At 50.8% G+C, this 19,716-nt stretch overlaps 1 protein-coding gene across 1 annotated transcript in view; it reads right to left on the bottom strand.

Annotated features, from left to right (window-relative positions):
- Positions 1–15,459, bottom strand: part of PRRX1 (paired related homeobox 1) — a 37,009-nt gene extending 21,550 nt beyond the window's left edge. Inside the window, exon 1 of the mRNA XM_062497626.1 lies at positions 15,219–15,459. Within this exon, the coding sequence (XP_062353610.1) occupies positions 15,219–15,459 (241 nt within the window). The remainder of the gene's footprint in view (positions 1–15,218) is intronic.
- Between the last annotated feature and the right edge of the window lie 4,257 nt (positions 15,460–19,716).

Raw genomic sequence — 19,716 nt, forward strand, 5'->3', positions numbered from 1 at the left:
AAAAAAAAAAAAAAAAAAGAGGGGAAAGCTGCTGGAAAACCCCATTAAAGATCTGTTCCTCTCTCCTGGCTTCCTGTCTTCCTTGCTCCCTGTGCTGGCTGTGCCTTGCTCAAAGCCCAGCTTGAGTGAAGCGAGTCGAGGACCAGCCTCAGCCCTTTGAAACAGCCACAACAGAGAGGGCATCCTCTCCTCAGGGACGTGCCACATGGGGCTGGCCTGGCCACCGGGACACCAAAGCCAGCCTGGAACGTGTGGCAAGCAGGAGAGAGGCAGGGATGGAGGAGAAGCCATGGGGCAGAGCTCACAGCAGCCTCCCACAGGAGCTCGGTGTTCAGAGGGGAGACTGCATCCTCAAATCCCAGATCTCTCGAGGTGCCTTCCAGAAGGGCAGCCCAGCTTTCCCAGCTGGTTTCAACTGGCTTACCAGAGGAAATGCTTCCAATGCAACACACTCTTTGCCTCTGATCTCCTGGCAGTTTTTGAGGAATTAGCAGATTTCAACTACATTTTGACCACTTGAACAGAAATTGTGAAGATAATTCAGCTGCTGTTAGTTTTTTGAAAACCTGGTGGCTTGGTAAAAGAAAAGAGGATTATTAATGCCAGCAGCAAAGACCAAATAGCTGGGTGAGCCTAAGAACCGAGAGTCACACACTGCTGCTGTAACACAACAAAGGAAAATCCCAGCAGGGGTCAGCCCAGGTTCCCACGGGTATCCCTGGAGGTGCACAGCGGCAGGAGCAGCACTGCCATCCACTGCCACCTTCACACAACCCCTCTCACCTTTCTGGCAAGGCCAGAGCTGGTAGAGCTGACTGAGCAGACCAAGCTCCAGATTTTAGTGTTGTTTAGCTATTAATCGTGGAGAAAGCAGAGATGGAGACGATGGGGAGTGCAGCATCAATTGTACCTGTAGGGAGGGAATGCAGCCCCCGCTCCTGGGGGGATGCTGGCCACCCCACCCCGGCCATCCATGTTCCATTCCCCCTAACACAGACCTTCCTGTGGGCTTGGACCAGTAGATGGCACCAGAATAACAGAAAAGCCCCTCTGCATCTCCCCAAATTGTCCATCAGCACCATCCCTTCCTCCCCCCAGCACACAGAGCACGGGGCACTGGCACCAAGTGATGGTTTTCAGCTCTCTGTTTTAAAAGCCTGTTTAGAGCTGACCTCTCCAGGGCTTCGAAAAGTTCTACCACACAAACTCTGGGAGAAAAAACATAGAGATTTCAAACTAAGAGATACCGTCCCCTTTCTGAGGCTTATAAAATCTCTTTATTTTCTTCTCCTGAAACTTAGATGCCACTTTTAAATGAAACACAGAAACAAAGCATTAACCCAAAGCATCTACTTTTCTCTATGACTGCTTTAACTCGGAGAAGGCTTCCCCTATCCAGCCAGAACTGACAGAAGTTCTCTGCCTGCTGCATTTGAACAGGATCTGCATTTCTGGATTAGAAGCAATTCACTTAAGAAGTGCCAGGCTATATTTTTAGGTAGGAAAGTCCCCTTCTCTTTGACTCTTGTGACTGTCAGCACTGTTTAGGGGAAAGAACTGTTTCTCCAGCAGCTTCTGCTGTCAGCTAATGACAACATCCCTGACTCCAGTGGGCTCAGCATCATCTCAACTCTCTCCAAACGATCAATAGGACCTGCTCAGGTCAAGGTGGGCATTTTTCCCAGGAGGCACCCGCCTCTCTCTTGCACACCAGATGTGCAAGAATTTTTCCCTTTACAAAGAAGATGCCCCAAAACAGAATTAACAGCCAACGCACATCCTGCAGCAAAATCCATCCACATCACAGAAAGTTAAGAATGATCCTATTCCCATTCCTGCCTTATGATACCTCCTAAATCCTCAGGATGAATAACCATGCTTTCAGAAGGACCTGGGCAAAGATGATGGTGGTCTTCAGGGACGGGCTCCCCAGCACAGACAGGATTCTCCCAGTCCCTGTCTCAGCTGTGACACATGACACGATGTAGGTGGGCACTACACAGTGACACCAAACACCCTGAAGATGCAGCATGGCTCTGCCTGGGGCAGGTTTCACATCCTTAGGGAGGCACCAGGATTGATTCAGAAGCTTGAATCCAGCCTGGAGGATCTGGGACAAACTCAAGAGACCACCTGACTTTCACACCCAGACTGAGTTTTGAACATGGCTCAGCCCAGCCAAGTTTTTAAAGCAGTTTGATTATTTCGATCTTTTCCCCACATCCCCGTTATTAATCATCCCGAAGGAAAGCGTAATTCCTCCAAACCAAATCTCTTGCCAAACCATTTCTCGGCACATTTTTTATTCGATGTCCCTTCTAGGAACAGAGCACATTTGGAAACCTCCACAGCTCCATACTCCTTGGCCAGCAACACATCCATGACCACATCATGTCCTCAAACACTGAGCATCGCTGCTGGAAAACCACCACGCCAAGCACGGTGGGGAAAGGTTCCCACTGCCATACCCAAGCACTCATTTCCGCATTATTTTTCCCACAAATCCTTGAAATTCTGGTAGATTTTGGGTGCTTTAGTGCAGATTTCAGGACCTTTATTGCCATTTTTAGTACAATTTTGGGGTTTTTTTTTTTGGCCATTTTAAGTCGGATTTCCCCCAGATGCTTTTCCCACCCATCTTCCTGGTTTTTTTCCCCTCTCAGAAATCCCTGGAATCTCACTGGATTTTGGGGTCATTCTTGTTTTTTTCTTTTAGTGCACACTTTAAGATTTTTTTGCCATTTTTAGGGTGATTTTTACGTTTCTTAGTGCGAATTTTTAGGGATTTTTCTGGCTTTTTAGGCTGAATGTTTTCTGGGTATTTCCCGGAAATCCTTGGAAATTTGGCAGATGTTGGGTGTTTCAGTGCAGATTTTGGGTGTCCAGTGACTGATTTTATTACTTTTTTTTGGGGGGGGGTTTAGGATATTTGGATATGTTCAGTGGTGGAGCAGAGAACCAGCCACGAGGGCTTTGTTTTACGAACCCTCCTGGAAGAGCTGTCCTTCTCCAGCTCTTTGGGCATTCCTGGTTTAGCAGCTCTCTCCTTGCTGGTGACAGCTGAATGTGCAGCAGAGCAGGACACAGGGGATGGGCAAGTGCTATGATCATCCCAACCCTGCAAACCTTCCTGCTCCCTTCCCTTGGTGCCACATCTGACCTCACCAGGGAGCTCACCCCACCACTTCAGAGATGCTCTGTCCCACGAAGATGCTGAGCATTTTTTTCCCTCTTCTATCCCTCCACTGATCAGATTTGCAGCTCTCCCTGTTTTCCTCATTTTACCCGGAGCTGGCAGGGTTGCAGTTACAGGAGACACTGCTCACTCAGAGCCTCAACCTGGCCAGAAACAGCAGAAATGACACACAGCAGTCTGCTGCCTTCAGAGCTGCAGTGACCTCTGAAGAGGTCCTGAAATACAAGAGAAAGTTGGGCTGTTCCCATGGCTGATGTTTGCCCTTCACAGCTCTGCAAAGGCTTTCCTACCTCTGCTATTCCTAACAGTGGGATTTTGCAGAGGGGATTGTCCCATAAATGTGTGGCAGCTGGTTCAAAAAAGGGCCTGAGTTAGGATCAGAGATGAGGACATTGCTTTCCTTTTGTGTTCCTCTCTATGTTTTGGTTCAAACCTGTAAACAGACTCGTACCAAGTGGATCTGTGCTCTCCATCTGGTCCTGTCTTCTGATTTCCTGGCAGGAACATCCCTGACAGTGTATTGTGCAGCACATCCTCCGTCCCCTGAGCAGAGCTGAGCTCTTCAGTTTCTGTGTGAGACTCAGCCATAGCATTTCACCCAGTTACCCCACCAGTGAGACCAATAATTCATGGCTGACAAAAGCTGCTCTTCCAAAAGGGCTTCCAGACATTCATGGATGCAGCAGCCAGCGCTCTCCTTTGGAGTTATTTCTAGTGATTACACAGCATCTCACAGCTAAAAAATGCATTTCCTACCTCCTCTGAATGCATGTCTGGCTTTTGCTCCCAGCCACTGGCTCTCATTCCACCTTTCTCTGACAGATTAAAGGCAGCAGGGAGAAAGACTTCTACCTAGAAAGTCACAGAAATGTGGATTCCAATCCACCATCACAAGTGCCTGGAGGAGCCCTTGCGACTGCACGGCCCAAAAGCAACAGCGACACGTCACACAATCCAAAGTGCTCCCACTCAGAGGGGAGATCAGGGAAGCAGAGCAGAGAGCAATGTCCTTCTGAGGAATCCTGGAGAGCAGCACCATGGGGTAGCACAAGAGTCAGGTAGAACAGGTATCAAAAAGCAAGAAAACCAGGATTCAGCCCCCAGCTCCACATGGAGCTCTTCAACCCCCCCCCACCCAGAACAAGGCAGCCCCTTCACTTGCTGGCTGTAACCTCCTCCAGACATTGGCTCTCTCTGCTCAGAGGAACGTGCAAAATACATAAAGGCAGAGATGGACCTGCCCACACTGATGGAGAGCAGCTTTCTGGGGTGGTTTTCTTGCTAATCACATCCTAGTTTTTCTTTTCCATCATTCCATCCAGTGCCTGTGACCCTTCCCCATCCACATGCTTTCCCTCAGCTCGATGGGTGCCTCTTGCCCCACAGGCATCCCAGCTGAACACAGCACAGCAACTTGCCTGGAATGGGAGAGAAATTCAGAACAGATACAACTCAGGATTAAACAAATTCCCACTAAAATAACACAGCCACAGAAACTTGGGAGGATTCCCTCCCCAAGGTAGGATGAGCTCTATGCTGTTTATTCCTTGACACGTTTGTCCCCATCAGATCTCAGCAAGGTTTCCTTTCAAGGAGATCTCTTCCCAGGTTTCCTTCTCCTCTCTAGACCTGGGAGGATTTCCCTACTGCCTCACTTACATCTGCAAGGGCAGTAGGTGGGCTTGGAAATCAGTTTATACTTGAGCCTAAGCACCTCTTAGTCTCTTCTAAACTGGAGTGGAGCTATCTTTACCTCTTCTCTGGACTGTTTTTGAGTCAGTTTGCACCTACCTTGATACACAGCTTGCCCAGACCCTGGAACCCTGCCACGGCCAAGCATCACAGTGAGAGGATGCCCCACAAACAAGGCAAAGCTGTAGGACGTGCTGGGGGTAAAAAACATCTGCCTCTCATAAAGATGTGGTGTTTTGCATTGAGCAGGAGAGCTGGTCCAAGGCCAGACAGCAGATTTGCAAAAGGCATGGATCCACCCGGCTCCAACACAGCCTCTCTGCTCCCAGTTCATCCCTGCTGGCACTTGACACCAGCAGATCCCGTGCTGCCCTCCTTTCCAGGGCACCACACAGAAACACTGCAGTGTGATGTGGGGAAATCTCTTGTGATCTCACCAGAGGAGCACGGGCAGCCTCTTCCCCCAGCAAGCCAAATTTCTCCACTGGGAATCTCTGGTGGAGACGAGACGGATCCATCGCAGGGCTCCCACGGGGGAGCAGCTCTCCCGCAGCTGCAGGGCTTGGCTGGTGGCAGGGCATTGAGCAGGAGGCTTAGCACCAAAATAGGTCATTAGTGAGCAACGTGGGGTTCTGCATTCTTCTCCAGGCCCTGCATTTTCCTAACGGGAATGCCTCAGAAAACCCAGTGGGGGGGAAAGAGGAATTTACAGTTCCCTTCCAAAAACCAGTCTTTGTTTGATCGTTTTTTTAAATGATCGAGTAACTTGTGAATACATTTTCTGATGATTCCCACATCCTCCCAGCTGGAGAACGGTTCATGAACAGACTCCAAGCTCTGTAAATGAGCTTGCTAGTCTTAAGTCTTCAAACAGGCTTGATAAACAACTTTCAGCCTGCAGGATATTCATCAACCATTCTGTCTGCCTGGTCTCCTGATACTAATTTATTATTTACAGTGAGAGATCCCTCTTCTAAATCACAGGTGATTGTTTCTTTTAACTGATTAGTTGAATAAAAAAAAAAATTGAGGAGAAACAATGAAAAACAAATCACAAACAAGCATAGTGCTGCAAGCACTTATTCCTGAGCAGTCCTCCTAGTTTCCACGACACGTATCAGAAATTTTCCAAATGAAACAAACTCTAAGTAATGATCTTTTTTGGCCAAACATTCAAGAGCAGGCTACAGCCAAGAAAAAGAGTGCGACCATCCCAACTGGGAATTTCACTGCCTACCACTAAACACTCCAGGGACCTTCCAGCTGATCAGCACATGCTGCATCCTTTGGGTTTGTGGAGAGCTCAGGCACCTCAAGATGTTCAGGAGATTCACATCTGCATGCAAAAATCTGTCCCTGAAAACTGTTCCAGCCCACGGGCGGGTTACCTGCAGGAACAAACCTTGCTGAGGTTGCTCCAGAAGGAGATATTCTCAATGCTAAGTCCACAAAAAAAAGGAGATGAAATAGCAGTTTGCTGGGGATGGTGCAGAAGGAGGAGAATCTTCCCAAATTGCTGTTTAAGCCAAGTTCTTACGTAACACACAGAGCCAAAAAAAATTCCAAAGCCCCTAATTAGGGCGCAGGGTTGTACCCAGTTATACTGGTAGGAAAACTGAGGCATGGCAAGGTGATCCTGGTCAAGTTATGGCAGTGAGTATAGAGAAAAACTGACCTCAAGATCCTGTGGCCAACACACAAAGGCGTATTTGAGCAACAAAAGACAGGCTGGGTCATCTGCTCTGACGTTAGGAGGAAGAAAAGCCCTTCTGTTCCAACTGAGATTTTGGGTGCAAGCCTTTTCTGGGTAGCTGCTCCCAAAAACCAGCACACACCTGACCCTAAAAACCTGCCCAGCAGTTCTCCCAAGTGGAGAGGCCCTCAGTGCCTGGGGAACACAGGGAGCAAACGCCCTCCTCAAGGGGCTGCCTTGGGTGTGTGTGTGTGCATCAAACCCACACTGTGCTTCCCCCACCACCTCAGCTCCCATGCAGAGACAGACAAGAGTCCTATCAGCAGTGCCAGTAAAGGCAGCAGGATGCAGAGCTTGGTTCTGGGATGGTTTTGAGAACTGTCTTTCTCTCCTTCAGTGTGAGATCACCAAGACATTTGCATGGAGATGCAGCACAGGACAGGCAGCGCTACCAGCCCGAGCCTACAGCCAGCCTTCCCTGGGACACAGCCTGGTCTCCAGCTTTTTCCAGCACTGCCAGCACAGGAACCATCCACCCCAACTCTGCTGGATTCACAAAGCTCTGCTCTGTGCCCTCCACCCAGGAGTAAAGGCAAGGCTGCTGCCAGGATGACCAGCACGGAGCGCTACCTCAGGCTGCAAGGTGAGGAGTGCTGTAACGCTTTTTGGGAAACCAGCCCAGGCATGGTGGGGACAGGAGCTGCCTGCAGAGCCACCATCAAGGCCAGCCCTGTGCAGCAGCAGGTTCAGAGCATTAACACTCTGTTTTCACTGTTACGGCTCAGGCTCTTTTCCCTTTTAAGTCCAATCCATCCGCACAGGGCCCTGACGCGGCTGAGCTGACACAGGGAGAAGTGACAACTCTTTGAAAGCTGCAAGAATCCCTTTTTTTTTTTTTTTTAAACAAATGTGGATCGTATTAGTGACACTTCCAAAAACAGAAGATGATTTCCAGAGGCATTGAGCTGGTCTTGAGGATCTTGACTGGCTGCAGCTCAGCCCAGCTCTCCCACCACTCTTTCAGCAGCCACAAGCAGCAAACCCCACAGCAAACAGACTTCTCCTGCTCCAGCACCTACACTTGAGAGGGCTGGAAGCTGTTGGGATGCTGCCTTCCACCACCACCCACCCTTGCTCCATCAGCACTGCTTTGATCCCAGTGCCCTGCTGCTCCCATTCTCCTTTTCCAAGCCTGCCCACTCAGCAGCTGCTGCTGGCAATTCCCTCTTACCCCAGACTGGCAGGACCACGGGTAACTTTGATTTTGCTTTGGTCAAGGAGGCCACAGGAGATGTTCATCTTCCGGTGGGCTCTGAGCTGGAAGCAGTGTCCCCAAGCTCCTGATGAGTTCCAGCTCTTGGTGCAAAAGCAGTTTTGCTGCCTGAGCAGCTCATCAAGACGTGGAGAGGGTCCCAGCCAGATCTTGAGCGTCTCTTTGGATGTTTGCCCTGCCCAGCAGTCTTGCTGACTGGCTGGAGTTTGTCCTGTAGGAAAATTTCTCTTGCCAGAATGGGGGAAAATCTGGGTAGAATATGAACTGGTTGCTGCAATAGGATGTAGTGATTTGTTAAGAGCTTAGCTGGCTCCCTCTGCCTCTCATCTAACCTTCCCTTCCAGGAACACGAGGCACCAGGATGTCCTGGGCTGCCACCCCAAGGCAAATGTTCACTTCATATGGGCACGTATGAAATCCAGACTGTCTGGGACAGTGCTTTAAACAGCGGTGTAACCTTTTCTCAGCCTCTGGAGGTGAGAAAGGAGCCCAGAATGCTATGTAAGCTGAAATAGATGCTCCCTGGCTTGCTCATTAGGACTCTCTTGGCCTTCACACACTCATCCCTGCAGATGCCAGGCTTTCCACTGCAGGAGGTGGCCCTCAGCTTCAGCACCACTGCTCCCTTCCCTTCTCAACCAGAACCCTCCAGACACCCCCACCCAAAAGAAACTTCTCTTTAAGTGATGCCCCCTAAGTGCCAGCACACAGGCAGTGCAGTCCCGTCCCCACCTCACAGCATCTTCCAGAGATCAGCTGGGACCAGCAGGAATTGTGTAGGAAAGGAAACACAGGAATAAAAAGGAATAAAATGGGTGGTGGAATCCTTCCCTGTGAGGGTGGTGAGGCCTTGGCAGGATAGCTGTGGCTATCCCTGGATCCCTGGAAGAGTCCAAGGCCATGCTGGGAGGATCCTGGGATAGTGGAAGGTGTGAGGGTTGGAAATGGATGATCTTTAAGGCCCTTCCAAACCAAACCATTCTGGAATTCCATAAAACCAATCATAGCCAAAAAAGTCCCTGAGGTGCTGAGGAGCTTTGGGAGCTGTGCTGACTGGCCCTGGACAATGAGAAAGCTGTCACAGCACAGGGTGACAAAGGACAAATCCCAACCTGTAGGGCTGGTGGCACCTACGTGTACACGTGCGAGTTTCCACTGACACAGCCTGTACCACAGAGCCTCTACAGAGATTTCTAGTGGGTAGGAAGAGGTGGGAATTTTGCTGCATCTCCCCCTCAGGAGGAGGCACTGCTGCCATCCTTCTCCATACCCTCCAGAATGCCATAAAACCCACTGGGATTCCGCCCCTCCTTTGAGCTGTCTGCTCTCCCATCACAGCAGCCAGCGGATTCTGAAGATATTTCCCACACGCAGCGACCAAACAACAGGGTTTTCTTGGGGGAACCAGACTAAAAACCTGCTCCACCACCCAAGCAGAGGCTGAAGCCTTTCTGTACCCTGCATGTAAAGCCAAGAGGACAATTCAAACATCAGAGCCGTGGACAACAGCTCCTCCAGCCAGACTGTGATGATTCTCACTTCAAATCTCCATAATCCACCCCAAAAGCCAAGCCTCCTTTAGGAAAGGCGAGCAGGGTGGGGAACCAGCAGGGCAGTGATTCATCCTCCCCAGAAACAGAGGCCCAAGTCTGGAATACTGTGACACTTGGTAAATATTAGTGATGTACTTCATTATGCAATAGAGGCCCAGCAGGAACACAGCTCCCTCAGGGCTACTTAATATGGGCTTCAAAAATGATTAAATATATCATAAACAACTCACAACCAGGAATAAACACCTATAATCCCATCAAGTCATTCTGGTGATGTCAAAAACCATGGGAGTCAACTCGGTTACTGGGGGGAAAAAAATAAAAATACAGTCCTGTAATTCTGTGTCTGCCTTGCCAAAGACCCAACTCTCCCAGCCCCTCCTGCTTATGCTGTGTCCATGCTCTTGCTCTTTCCCTTTCAGGCTTCCTCACATCACAGATTTTTGATGCATTCTGCTCTTCTGCAGAAGAGAGGCAAAAGGATCGAGCTCCTGACTGCAGACAGCAAAACCGCTCCATGCCCACACAAAAATACTCCACTGGCCCAAAGGAAAAAAAAAAAAAAAATTTTTTTTTGCATGACTCAAGGCTGCTGGTCAAGTCTTCATACACTAATAATACTCATCAACTGGCACACACATAAGTGGCCCATTGAATCACATGCAATGACTCGTGTGAGTAAGGCCTGCACAAATTAACCTTGAGATAATATTTTCCCATGCAATCACTGCTTTATACATCATCAAAAAGATGGAAAATAGACTGGCTAGCAGTGGAAACTCGGTGCAGATGACAGAAAGCTGATGTTCATTAAAAGCCTTCAAGCAGTTTAGACCAAACCTTTCAGTTTTATGAGAGATTTCAAAATCTAATTTTCATGGAAATGTTTTCATTACATTAAGAGGGGAAGGAGGGAAAGTAAAAACCTTCGGCAAAATCTTTTTCAAATTAAAAAGTTGGAAGCTCTGAGTGGATGGATTGAAAACACAAATACCATCAGCAAATCATGAGACCATGAGAACCAGGAAGCAAAACTGATTATGATTAAAAAAAAGTGAAATTCACAAACAAACAGAAGTTTCTTTTCACCTGTCTAAAGGAAAAGCACTCACAGACAGAGCCAACCTCTAAATTCACACAGCTCTTCTTTCTCTGTCAATAACTTGACCACTTTCATTTATTTCTTTGTGCCTTTTTTTAAAGACTCTAGATATGTGGCAGAGCCACATTCTTTGTCCAGAAGCTGCAGAAATTTATATAATAGACACAAAACCTTTTCACACTTCAAACTGGAGGACTCAGATAATGTCAGAAAAATATTTGACACCGCGATACTCGCTGCAATAACCACACATCTGCCAGCCTGAGGCCAAAATTAGATAGATATGCCCAGGGAACACAAATGGAAAGGAGTTAATCAAACTTCTAACAACTGCTGGGTGTTAGTTATCTGTTACTCAACCTTTAGTCAAGCAAACTCTCTTCAAAGCCTCAAGGATACGCGCGGTAGAACCGGCGCGCGCAAGGATTTTCCCGACGAGGAACTGCGTTTCTCACACAGATCATTTACAAACAATAAATTAAATTTAAAAACAATAATGATCCAACCCCGACTTTTCCTAAGAAAAGTTGCAAGACTCTTCTTTTTTCAGAAGTCTGAGGAGCCTTTCTGGAGGAAGATTCGCCATCTGCAGGGATCAAGGGACCAGCCGGTTTCCCCGGCTCAGCCCGGTGTAACCTGTGGACACCAGCACCGGCTGCTGCCCCAAGACTCTCTGTCCATCAGCAGGACAAGGCAGGAAGAAAACTCCTAGTTTTAATCAATTTTCCCCTCCTCTATCTCTTGGTTGTACAGCCCCTATCTACAGACTCAGCATCTTCTGGGAATAAGTGCTACGATTTACTAACAAAAGAGATCCTTAATACTCTAAGATAAAGCAGATAAAGTGTGCAGAGAGAAAACTGCAGTTGTCTCAGCCTCTTCTTCTCGTTCTCATCCTCAGCAGCCCCAAGGAATTGCTTTCCACATTTCCAAGCAGTGGCAGAGCTTTTCCACCTCTCTCTCCCTTTTTTTTTTTTTTTTTTTTTGGTTAAGGATCTGGAGGCAGGGGAACACAGACTATTCACTACTTAGACACACTCTCTTACTCCCGCAGCAACCTCACCTGCTCTGATTAAAAAGAGGCAATTAAGGCAAAATGAGCAGCCATGTGGGAGCAGACCCGAAGTACTCCAGCTCAGGATCCTGTTTCAGCCAGCCAGGAACAGCAGTCAGAGGGTTTAAGCCCAGGCAGCAAGCGAGATATCTCTGCCTCAGCTCATCCTTTCAGTCCACGACTCGCGGCTCCCTGAGCTGGACGCTGCCTCCAAACCCTACTGCATCGAGCAGCCATCCTCATCCTCCATGAATTTGTCATTCCTTTCTTGAAGTAACACCGATTTTTGATCTGTGCAAAATCCTGGGGTGATGAGCCCCATCACCCAACAGGGAGAAGGCTGAAAAAGCCTTTCCTCAACCTGCTGCCAGAGAAGAGGGGCTGAAGTCACACTGATGCTCTGCCTGAGCAGAGGAACTCGCTCACCTTGTCCCAGCAGGGTTTGTGGGATTTCCTTGGGAAGGAGCAGCAGTACTGAGGGGTCACAACACTCACTGGGACTGAAAAAAAAAAATCACTGGGGGGACTCGGGCAGCCTGCACTCAGCTTTCATTATGAATCAGCCTGATATGATCTGTCAGCCCCCTAAGTGCCAGCACTTTTATACTGAAGAGAGATTAAAGGACAGCAAAAACCCCAAAACACAGAACTTGAGCTTGTAATGGACTCAAATATGGTTTATTCACTCCTTACGAAAGAAATCCCAGCATAACAATTTTTCTTTTGCTGCTCGTGCTTTCTCCACACCATTTTATGAGCCATCAACAGCGAGTCTCAAACAAACCAATAAAAAAAAATACCCATCTGAAAAAAAAAAAACCCCAAAAAAACAAACAACAATTGAGAATTACCCCAGAGCCCACAGGCAACTGACAGGTTTATGTCACCCTCAAAGGGCACAAAAGCAATAGGAGCTCACTGCCTTTTTTAGGAAGCTTAGGGGATCCCCTCAGCTGAGCTGGGACCTGCATTTTCATCCCAGCTTTCGCTGGGGTTAGCAAAAGTTGTGCTACCACAGCAAGACTTGGTTTTATCTTAATTTGTTTTGTGACAAATTGGAACTGGGACTGCAAACCTTCGCAGCAAAGCAGCAGAGGCAGGGAGGTTTGCCCTGATGTTTATCAGCTTTTAGGGTAAGGTGTTCAGAGCCAGGAGTTGAACTGAAGTTGGGAAGAATGACAGCTCGGCAGCACTGCTGAAAACTCAGCTCCTTCACCCAGGGACAGCTCTCTCTCCCTGTAAATATTACAGTCACAGCTACTCCCAGGAATGCTTTTTCTTCTTAATAAGAGAAATGTTTTATCGTGAACCTCTCAAATAAAGTAGTGGCAAAATATTTCCTTCAATCTCAAACGTCCAAATAAAACCTTTTGTCATTTCTGCGTCAAACTACTTCTCTTAATTTTTGTTTACAAAAACAGCACCAATAATTTGGTTTTACACTTCTGTTTGGGACAGAAATCAGTGGCAGACCAGATCATTTTCCTTCAGGTTGGAAGAACATTTTTAGTATTCTTGAGAAATCCACAATTTCTTCAAACGGCTTTTACCTTTTCTCACTTAAAACCATGGGGAGAGTGTAACTAAGCCCTGTGTTAGCTTTTCCACTGAGCCAGATCTCGTTTTTCACTGAGAAAAGCTCCTACCTCTGCTGTCCTTCCTAGCTCCAGCACAGTCCTTTTCCTGCATGGATTGCACAACGCAGAACACACGCAGCAGGTAGGGAAACTGAGGCACGGAGCCTCCCGGGATGTGCTAAATGCACCCATTAGAGAGCCAGAAAGCTCAGATGACAGTTCTGCCCAATAAACCTGGGAAAATTCATTCCTCCCCTCTTTCTTCTTTTGTCATTGCTTACTTTAGAATACTTCTAAAACTTTCTAATTCACCGCAACGGTATTAAAACTTTTACAGCGTTCAGAGAATTTATAAATTATTTGAAACTGTAGTTTGATTCCTGCTCAGCAATGCTGGCTAGAAAACAAGCCCTTGGACTGCCTTTTTTTTTTTTTTTTGTTCTCTTCATGTTCTTAAGAGCAAGGTGAGTATTGGTGAAATGCAGTTTTTCCCTTTTCCACTCTGACTGAGCTCACAGTTGGCAAGGGGCAACATCAGGAATAAAACAAGAGTAAATCAGGAGTAAATCCAAATAAAATATGATAAACCAAACTGGGTACAGAGTAGAAGCAAAAAAAAGTTGCCTGCATTTGATATCTTGGTGATTCTCCAGCGGCACAAGGTGCTGGATCGGGGGCAGCCGCAATCACTGTTTTCCCCACTAAAATACACACCTTTAGAGCTAGAAATCGCAGTTTTTCGGGTCCTGGGAAGGGAAATATTTCGAAGCCGTGTCCCAGCGGCTCCCGGGGGGGCAGAAGAGCCGCTCCAGCAGCCGCGCTCCGCTCCTGGAGGATGCTCCCCGCCGGGAATGCATCCGGCAGCGCCGAGCTCGGCGATCCCACGGGCGCTTCTGCAAGGAGCGTCTGCTTTTGGGAAGGCTTCCCCTCTCCTCAGCTCGGTTTCCTTCGGAATACCGAGAAAACCACGTCGGATCCACGGGGGAAAGAGGGTCGCAGGCGGCTCCCGGTGGGAAGAGAAAAAAAACAAAACAAAACAAAAAAAAAAAAAAAAAAAACACAACAGAAAACCAAAGCAACAAAAAAAATCGAAAAGCGAACGAAAACTGCAATTGGCGTTTTGGTTCGCTTCCCGTTTCGTTTTGTTGCTTTTTCCCCGATCTTCGCCGGGGAACTCCCTCGGAAGCGCGCCCGCGTCCGAAGCGGCGGCCAGCCCGGACCTTCACGGAACTCCCGGCCAGGGATATCATAATTTTAACAGAGAGCGGGTAAAAGGGGCGTCACTGACCCTGCACACCCTGCTCAGCCTTTCCGACAGCGCTGCCCTTGGAAAACGCCGCGCAAGCCGGCGCCTATCCCTCTGCTCCCGGCCGCCGGGCTGCTGGCTCAGGGCTACTCCAATTCCCGAGCCCCAGCTCTTTAGGACGGGGAATTCACACACGGCTTCTGTTGCCCCCCGCCCCGTGCTGCTCTGCCTGGATCGGAGAGAACCGGGGTTCGGGGCGGAGGGAATCCGCGGCTCCGCCTGGGAGCCGCTCACGCACCCCCGGGCTGATGGCGAGCGGCGCTCCCGGCAGGACATGGGGACAATGGTCCGGATCCCATCCCGATCCCTGAGCAGCCTCTCGGTGTCCCGCAAACCACGGCGCCAGTGCCCGCTCCGACGGGACGGGACGGGCGGAAGGATGGAGGGATGGACGGAGGAAGGGATGGACGGAGAGATGGACGGACGGAGGGATGGACAGACGGAGGGATGGAGGGATGCTCAGCGCCTACCGCGCCTCGCCCCGTCCAGCCAAGCGCCGTTCTCAGCCCACCCCGGCAATCACCGGAGGAGCCCGCGGGCCCGATCCTGCCCGCTTCTGCTCCCCGGGATGTTCTCCGGTTCCCCACAAGATGCAGGAGCCACGGCACGGGACCCGACGGGCACGGAGCGAAGAACAGGTCTCCTCTTTCCCGGGACGTGGGTGGGGGGAAAACACGGGTTTCCACACGCCGAAGAGCGGGGGAAGCCGGGCTGGAACACCAGCGGAGCCAGCAAGAGACGGAAGGAACGGAAAGGATGTCCCCGCACTTACTGTCCTGCTGCGGGGTGTCGCTGCCGCTGGTCAGCCCGGGGGACTCCAACAAGCTCCGGCCGGGCTCGCCGCCACCTTCCTCCGCCTGGGCGGCCACCATGTCACCCGCCTCCTCCAGGTCCAGCAGGTGACTCACGGAGAAGTTCTTCTTGGCTTGTAAATTGTCCAGGCCGGCGGGACCGTCGAGGCGGGCGGGCAGCAGGGCCTGCCTCTCCATGGCGTGGGCATAGCTGGACGCCATGGTACCGAGCGGGGCTTTTCTGCCCTGGCCCCCCGCGGGCGCCCACCGCCCCCCGCGCCCCCCCAGCCGCCGGCGCTTCGAGGGGGGGGGGGAATGCGCAAGGAGCGCGGCACGGGACGGGACCCGACGGCGGCGCGTAGGGAAACCCGAAGGGGAGCGGGTAGGGTCGCGTTTAAAACATGCCGGAGGGGAGAGGCGGCGGCCGGCTCGGGGCGCCGGGAGCTGCCGCCGGCCGAGAGGCGCAGGGCGGCTGTGGGGCCGCTGGGGCGGGTGCGCCCCGTCCCTCCGCCCCCGCTGCCGGCGGCTCCGCTCCCTCCGCCCCTGCCCTCCCCTCCCCTCCGGCCCGCACTTCAAACGGCGGGGGCGGCTCCGTAGCGCTCCGGGCACCCGGGGGAAGGAGGGAGTGGAAGGAGGGAGGGAGGGAGCACGGGCGGCCCGCGGGGGACGTGGCAGCGGGACGGGGGTGGCAGCGCCGCGCTCGGCGGGGAGCGGCTGGGGGAAAAGCGGGGTGCTAGGCAGAACCCCCGGTAGAACCACCCCCACCTTGTCGCTGCACCTGGAAGGGGGGGGTGGACGCGCCGCCGGGAGTGAGGAGAGAAATAGCGAAAATGAGAAATGCAGATGGAAAGGTGACCGGGGCTAATGGGAGAGAAAGTGCGAACAGGGAAGAGGAAAAGCAGCGAAAAATGCAGCAGAGAACTGAGAGAAACAGACCTAAAGAGAGCGAAGTGAAAAGAACACAAGGGAAAAAACCCCACCAAACAACAACAACAACAAAAAAAAAAGCGAGGACGCAGTCGGAGCTCCTCAGGCCGGCCAGCAAAGAGGTGCCCGCAGTGTGTCCTGGCTCCGGGGGCCCCTGTGGCCAGGGACAGGTAGTGGCCCTCGGACCCTGCCGCAGAAGGGCCCCAGGGCAGCGGGGCAGGAAAGGTTCCCGGTGGCTGGAGCCGGGGCTCCGAGCTGCCACAGCCAGCCCAGAATTTCCATCCCCCCTGATCTGGGGAAAGAACATTTGATGCCATCAAAGGGCTCCAGATTGAAAACAGATGTTCTTCCCTGAGCCTCTCCATGCATTTAATTAAGGCACAGGCATGGAGGAGACATTTTCATCATTAGTTTGCTTTCAGACCCCCCCCCCCCCAACCCCGATCCCAGTTTACCCTTTGCAGTCTCAAAGACCCAAATGAGCAGGGCAGAGCTGCAGAGTTCTGCTGTGCCCTGTTTGGGGGGCGGGGGTAGACAAAGCTGGTGGGTTCTGGGTGGAAAGGCCAAAAAAAAACAACTTTAGGGCGAGTAGTGCATGTGCACAGAAGCATGGGGGTGTACATACACCCCAAATGCTGTGGGTGCATCTGTGTACGCAGCACGGAGTGACTTTTGCTGCATCTGAAGGAGAATTTGTGTGATGTCCTGTGGTACGTGTCCACATGCTGGATGGGGAAGGAGTTGTGCCTTCACGTGGGTGTGCAAGGCTGGATCTGGCTGGCTTTTGTATACTGGCATCTTGTACCCTGGCTCTCCAGGTTCAGGCAAGGCAGGGTGGGTGGTCACCTGTACACACCCTGATCATGAAATGCCCTTTTCTCTGCCTTTCCTGAGTATCTGTCTGCTGCCTCCTGCCTTGGTGAGCTGGGGTTTTACCCTTTTTCTCCTTGATCTGCTTCAAATGGATGTTGCAGCTGGCTTTCCTGAGTGGGTGCTGCAGAGGCCCTGCCAGAAACATCCCTTTCTATGGCAGTGGGGTCTGCTCTTAGCCCTGGGGGTGCCAGCAGGAGCTACAGAAACCAGACCAAGAGGTCTCTGTGCCACCTTCAGCAATGCCCACGCTGACATCCCTGATGAGATCTCCCCTTGTCCTTCAGACAATATTCCCTCCTAGCCCTGGGTATGGGAATGCAGCCCGAATTTCCCCTGGGAAGAGGAAGCACCCAGCTCCAAGACTGAGGCTCTATCCTGAAGTGAGTCCTGGGTGCTCCCCTCACATGCAGTACCCACAGGCTTAATTCCAGCATAGGGTGCCTGATTCACATTCTGAGTGTGACCTGAACCCCTCCTTTCCCAGGTGCCTCCTGCAACACGACTGGATTTGTCACTGGGTGGGAGGGACAAGCTGAATCCAAGGTGAGCTCTGACAACTCTGTCTGTCCTAGAAGGAGAGAGACTGGAGCAGTGGGCAGCCTTCAAGACTGCACAGAGCACTACAGGGCTGCAGTTATCTCAATTTGCTGTTACGACCAGACAGGCCCTATGCCAAGGCACACCTACCATGTGGAAATGAGTGCAGTAGGAACCTCCTGGGCTCTGACAGGGACAGTGCCTGTGCTGCCACCTCGGTGTGTGATGCTTGTCCTCAGCATCAAACCCAAAGTATAGGTGATAGGATACCCCAGTTCTGGCAATCCTGAGGCTGGGAAGGACTCCCATGCCACAGATGGCTCATGGCAGCAAAGGCAGGAACCCTTTTAACATCCCACAGGCCATCAAGAAGTTGACCAGACATTTATTTCCTACCTCGCCACTGCTCTGGTGTCAAGCTGAACAGATAGCTCCCCTTTCTCCCTGTCTTCCCATCCCACTTTTTCTCCCCAATGTGCACCTGCCCAGAGGCTGCTCACAGCCCCATTCCTCCCTTTCCCAGCTGTCCAGCAAATGGTTGCCTTCTGCTCACACTCCCAGCAGGGCAGGAGCCTCAGCCCCTTCTACCAAGGGAGAAGAAGAAAAAACCCGAAAGCCCTGAAACAGCCAGAAGTCTGCCAGGTAAAGCACCCACAGCTGAAAGGCCCAGCCTCACACCACAGCTAGTTTAACCCTTCCTGCTCCCAAAAGTGGTTGTCATTTTGAAGGATATCTATGAGATTCATCAGCTGGAGCCTTGCCTCAAAACCCACCTCCCCTGTGCTGTGATCATGTCCAACACTGGGAGAAAGTGAAGCAGAAACCACAAACTCACCCATTTTCCCTTCCCTAGCTGCATTTCAAGAAGGGGAAACCCAAATATCTGCATCTCTGCAGATGACCAGCACATTTTACTTCTGCTTTCTTTTCTCATAGAAAAACACAAGCACCCCACAGTGCCAGTGAGAAAGTCCCTAAATGGGAGTGTATTTTTGATTGTTGAAATTTCCCATGAAGTCCAGCACTGGCAGCTCCTGTGGCTCCCAGCTCCAAAAATCTGGGCTGCCCAAGTATGTTATAAACCCTCAAAAACATCCCCTTCACATCTCTCTGAACAGCAGCTTTGTAGCACCATAGTTTCAGTGACACTTTTCAGGTACAGCAAAAGCCTCCCAAGAGTCTTGGAACCAACAAGAAGCACCCAGAGCAGGTGAGCAGCTGTGAAATCCTCAGGGCAGCTCACACCCTTTGGGGTTGGCATTAATGGGATGCAGGAAGGTGCAAAGCAGTGAGAAAGGCAAGCCTTCCTCTGCACTGACCACCACACCACGTACCTTTACCAGCATAGATTGCCCCTTTCTTTCAGGCACTCTAAGTATCTTTTCTTCCACCTGGGTTTAAATAAAAGAAACCAGGCAGAAGAACCTGTGATACCCAGGTGTGTGTCCTCAGCTGGCTGATCGTATCATGGCACTAAGGTGAAGAAGCATTTTGCTTAGTGAGGGGAAAGTCCTTTGGGTCTCCCCTACTTTGTTTTCAGTGTGTGAAGTCTTAGAGCCCTTTTTTGACCTGCCCAATGTGTTTCATCCTAGAAATTAAAGGGGAAAAAATGCAGGGGGGCAGTGAAGAGCAGGAGCTGTCAGCCAGAGCCATGGCACAAGCCTGTGCCTGTAGGAAATCTGACCAAAATGCACACACCATCTATTCCTGCTCTGTGCAAGGCACTCTGAAGACATGCTGGATGCCCTCTAGCTTTGCTCTCTTGAGTGCCTGGATGGGGTGCAAGCAGTTCAGATTGGTGATTCAGAGGGCAGGAGGGCACAAATGATGTTTACTCCTCTCCCTAAACCCATGGCAGCTTTGTAGAGGGAGTGCTCCAACACAGACCTTCACCCCTTTGATTTTCCCAAAACATCAGCTACAGCTCCTTAGGGGAAAGCTGATTGATTCAGAGCATGTCTTCAGAGCCTCTGGCTCTTCTCAGCCTGCCTCCACAATGTCCCATGTGGGACAAAGTCCCATGCCCTGCTCAGCCCAGTGGTATCCCTGCTGCTGAACTCCTTGATGCTGCAGTGCTGTGGAGCCAAACCAGAATTCTTTCACCCTGAAAAGTTTTCCCCCAGTCATCCCCTCCTGCTGGTT

Source organism: Cinclus cinclus, chromosome 8 (assembly GCF_963662255.1).
Source record: "Cinclus cinclus chromosome 8, bCinCin1.1, whole genome shotgun sequence".
NCBI lineage: Eukaryota > Metazoa > Chordata > Aves > Passeriformes > Cinclidae > Cinclus > Cinclus cinclus.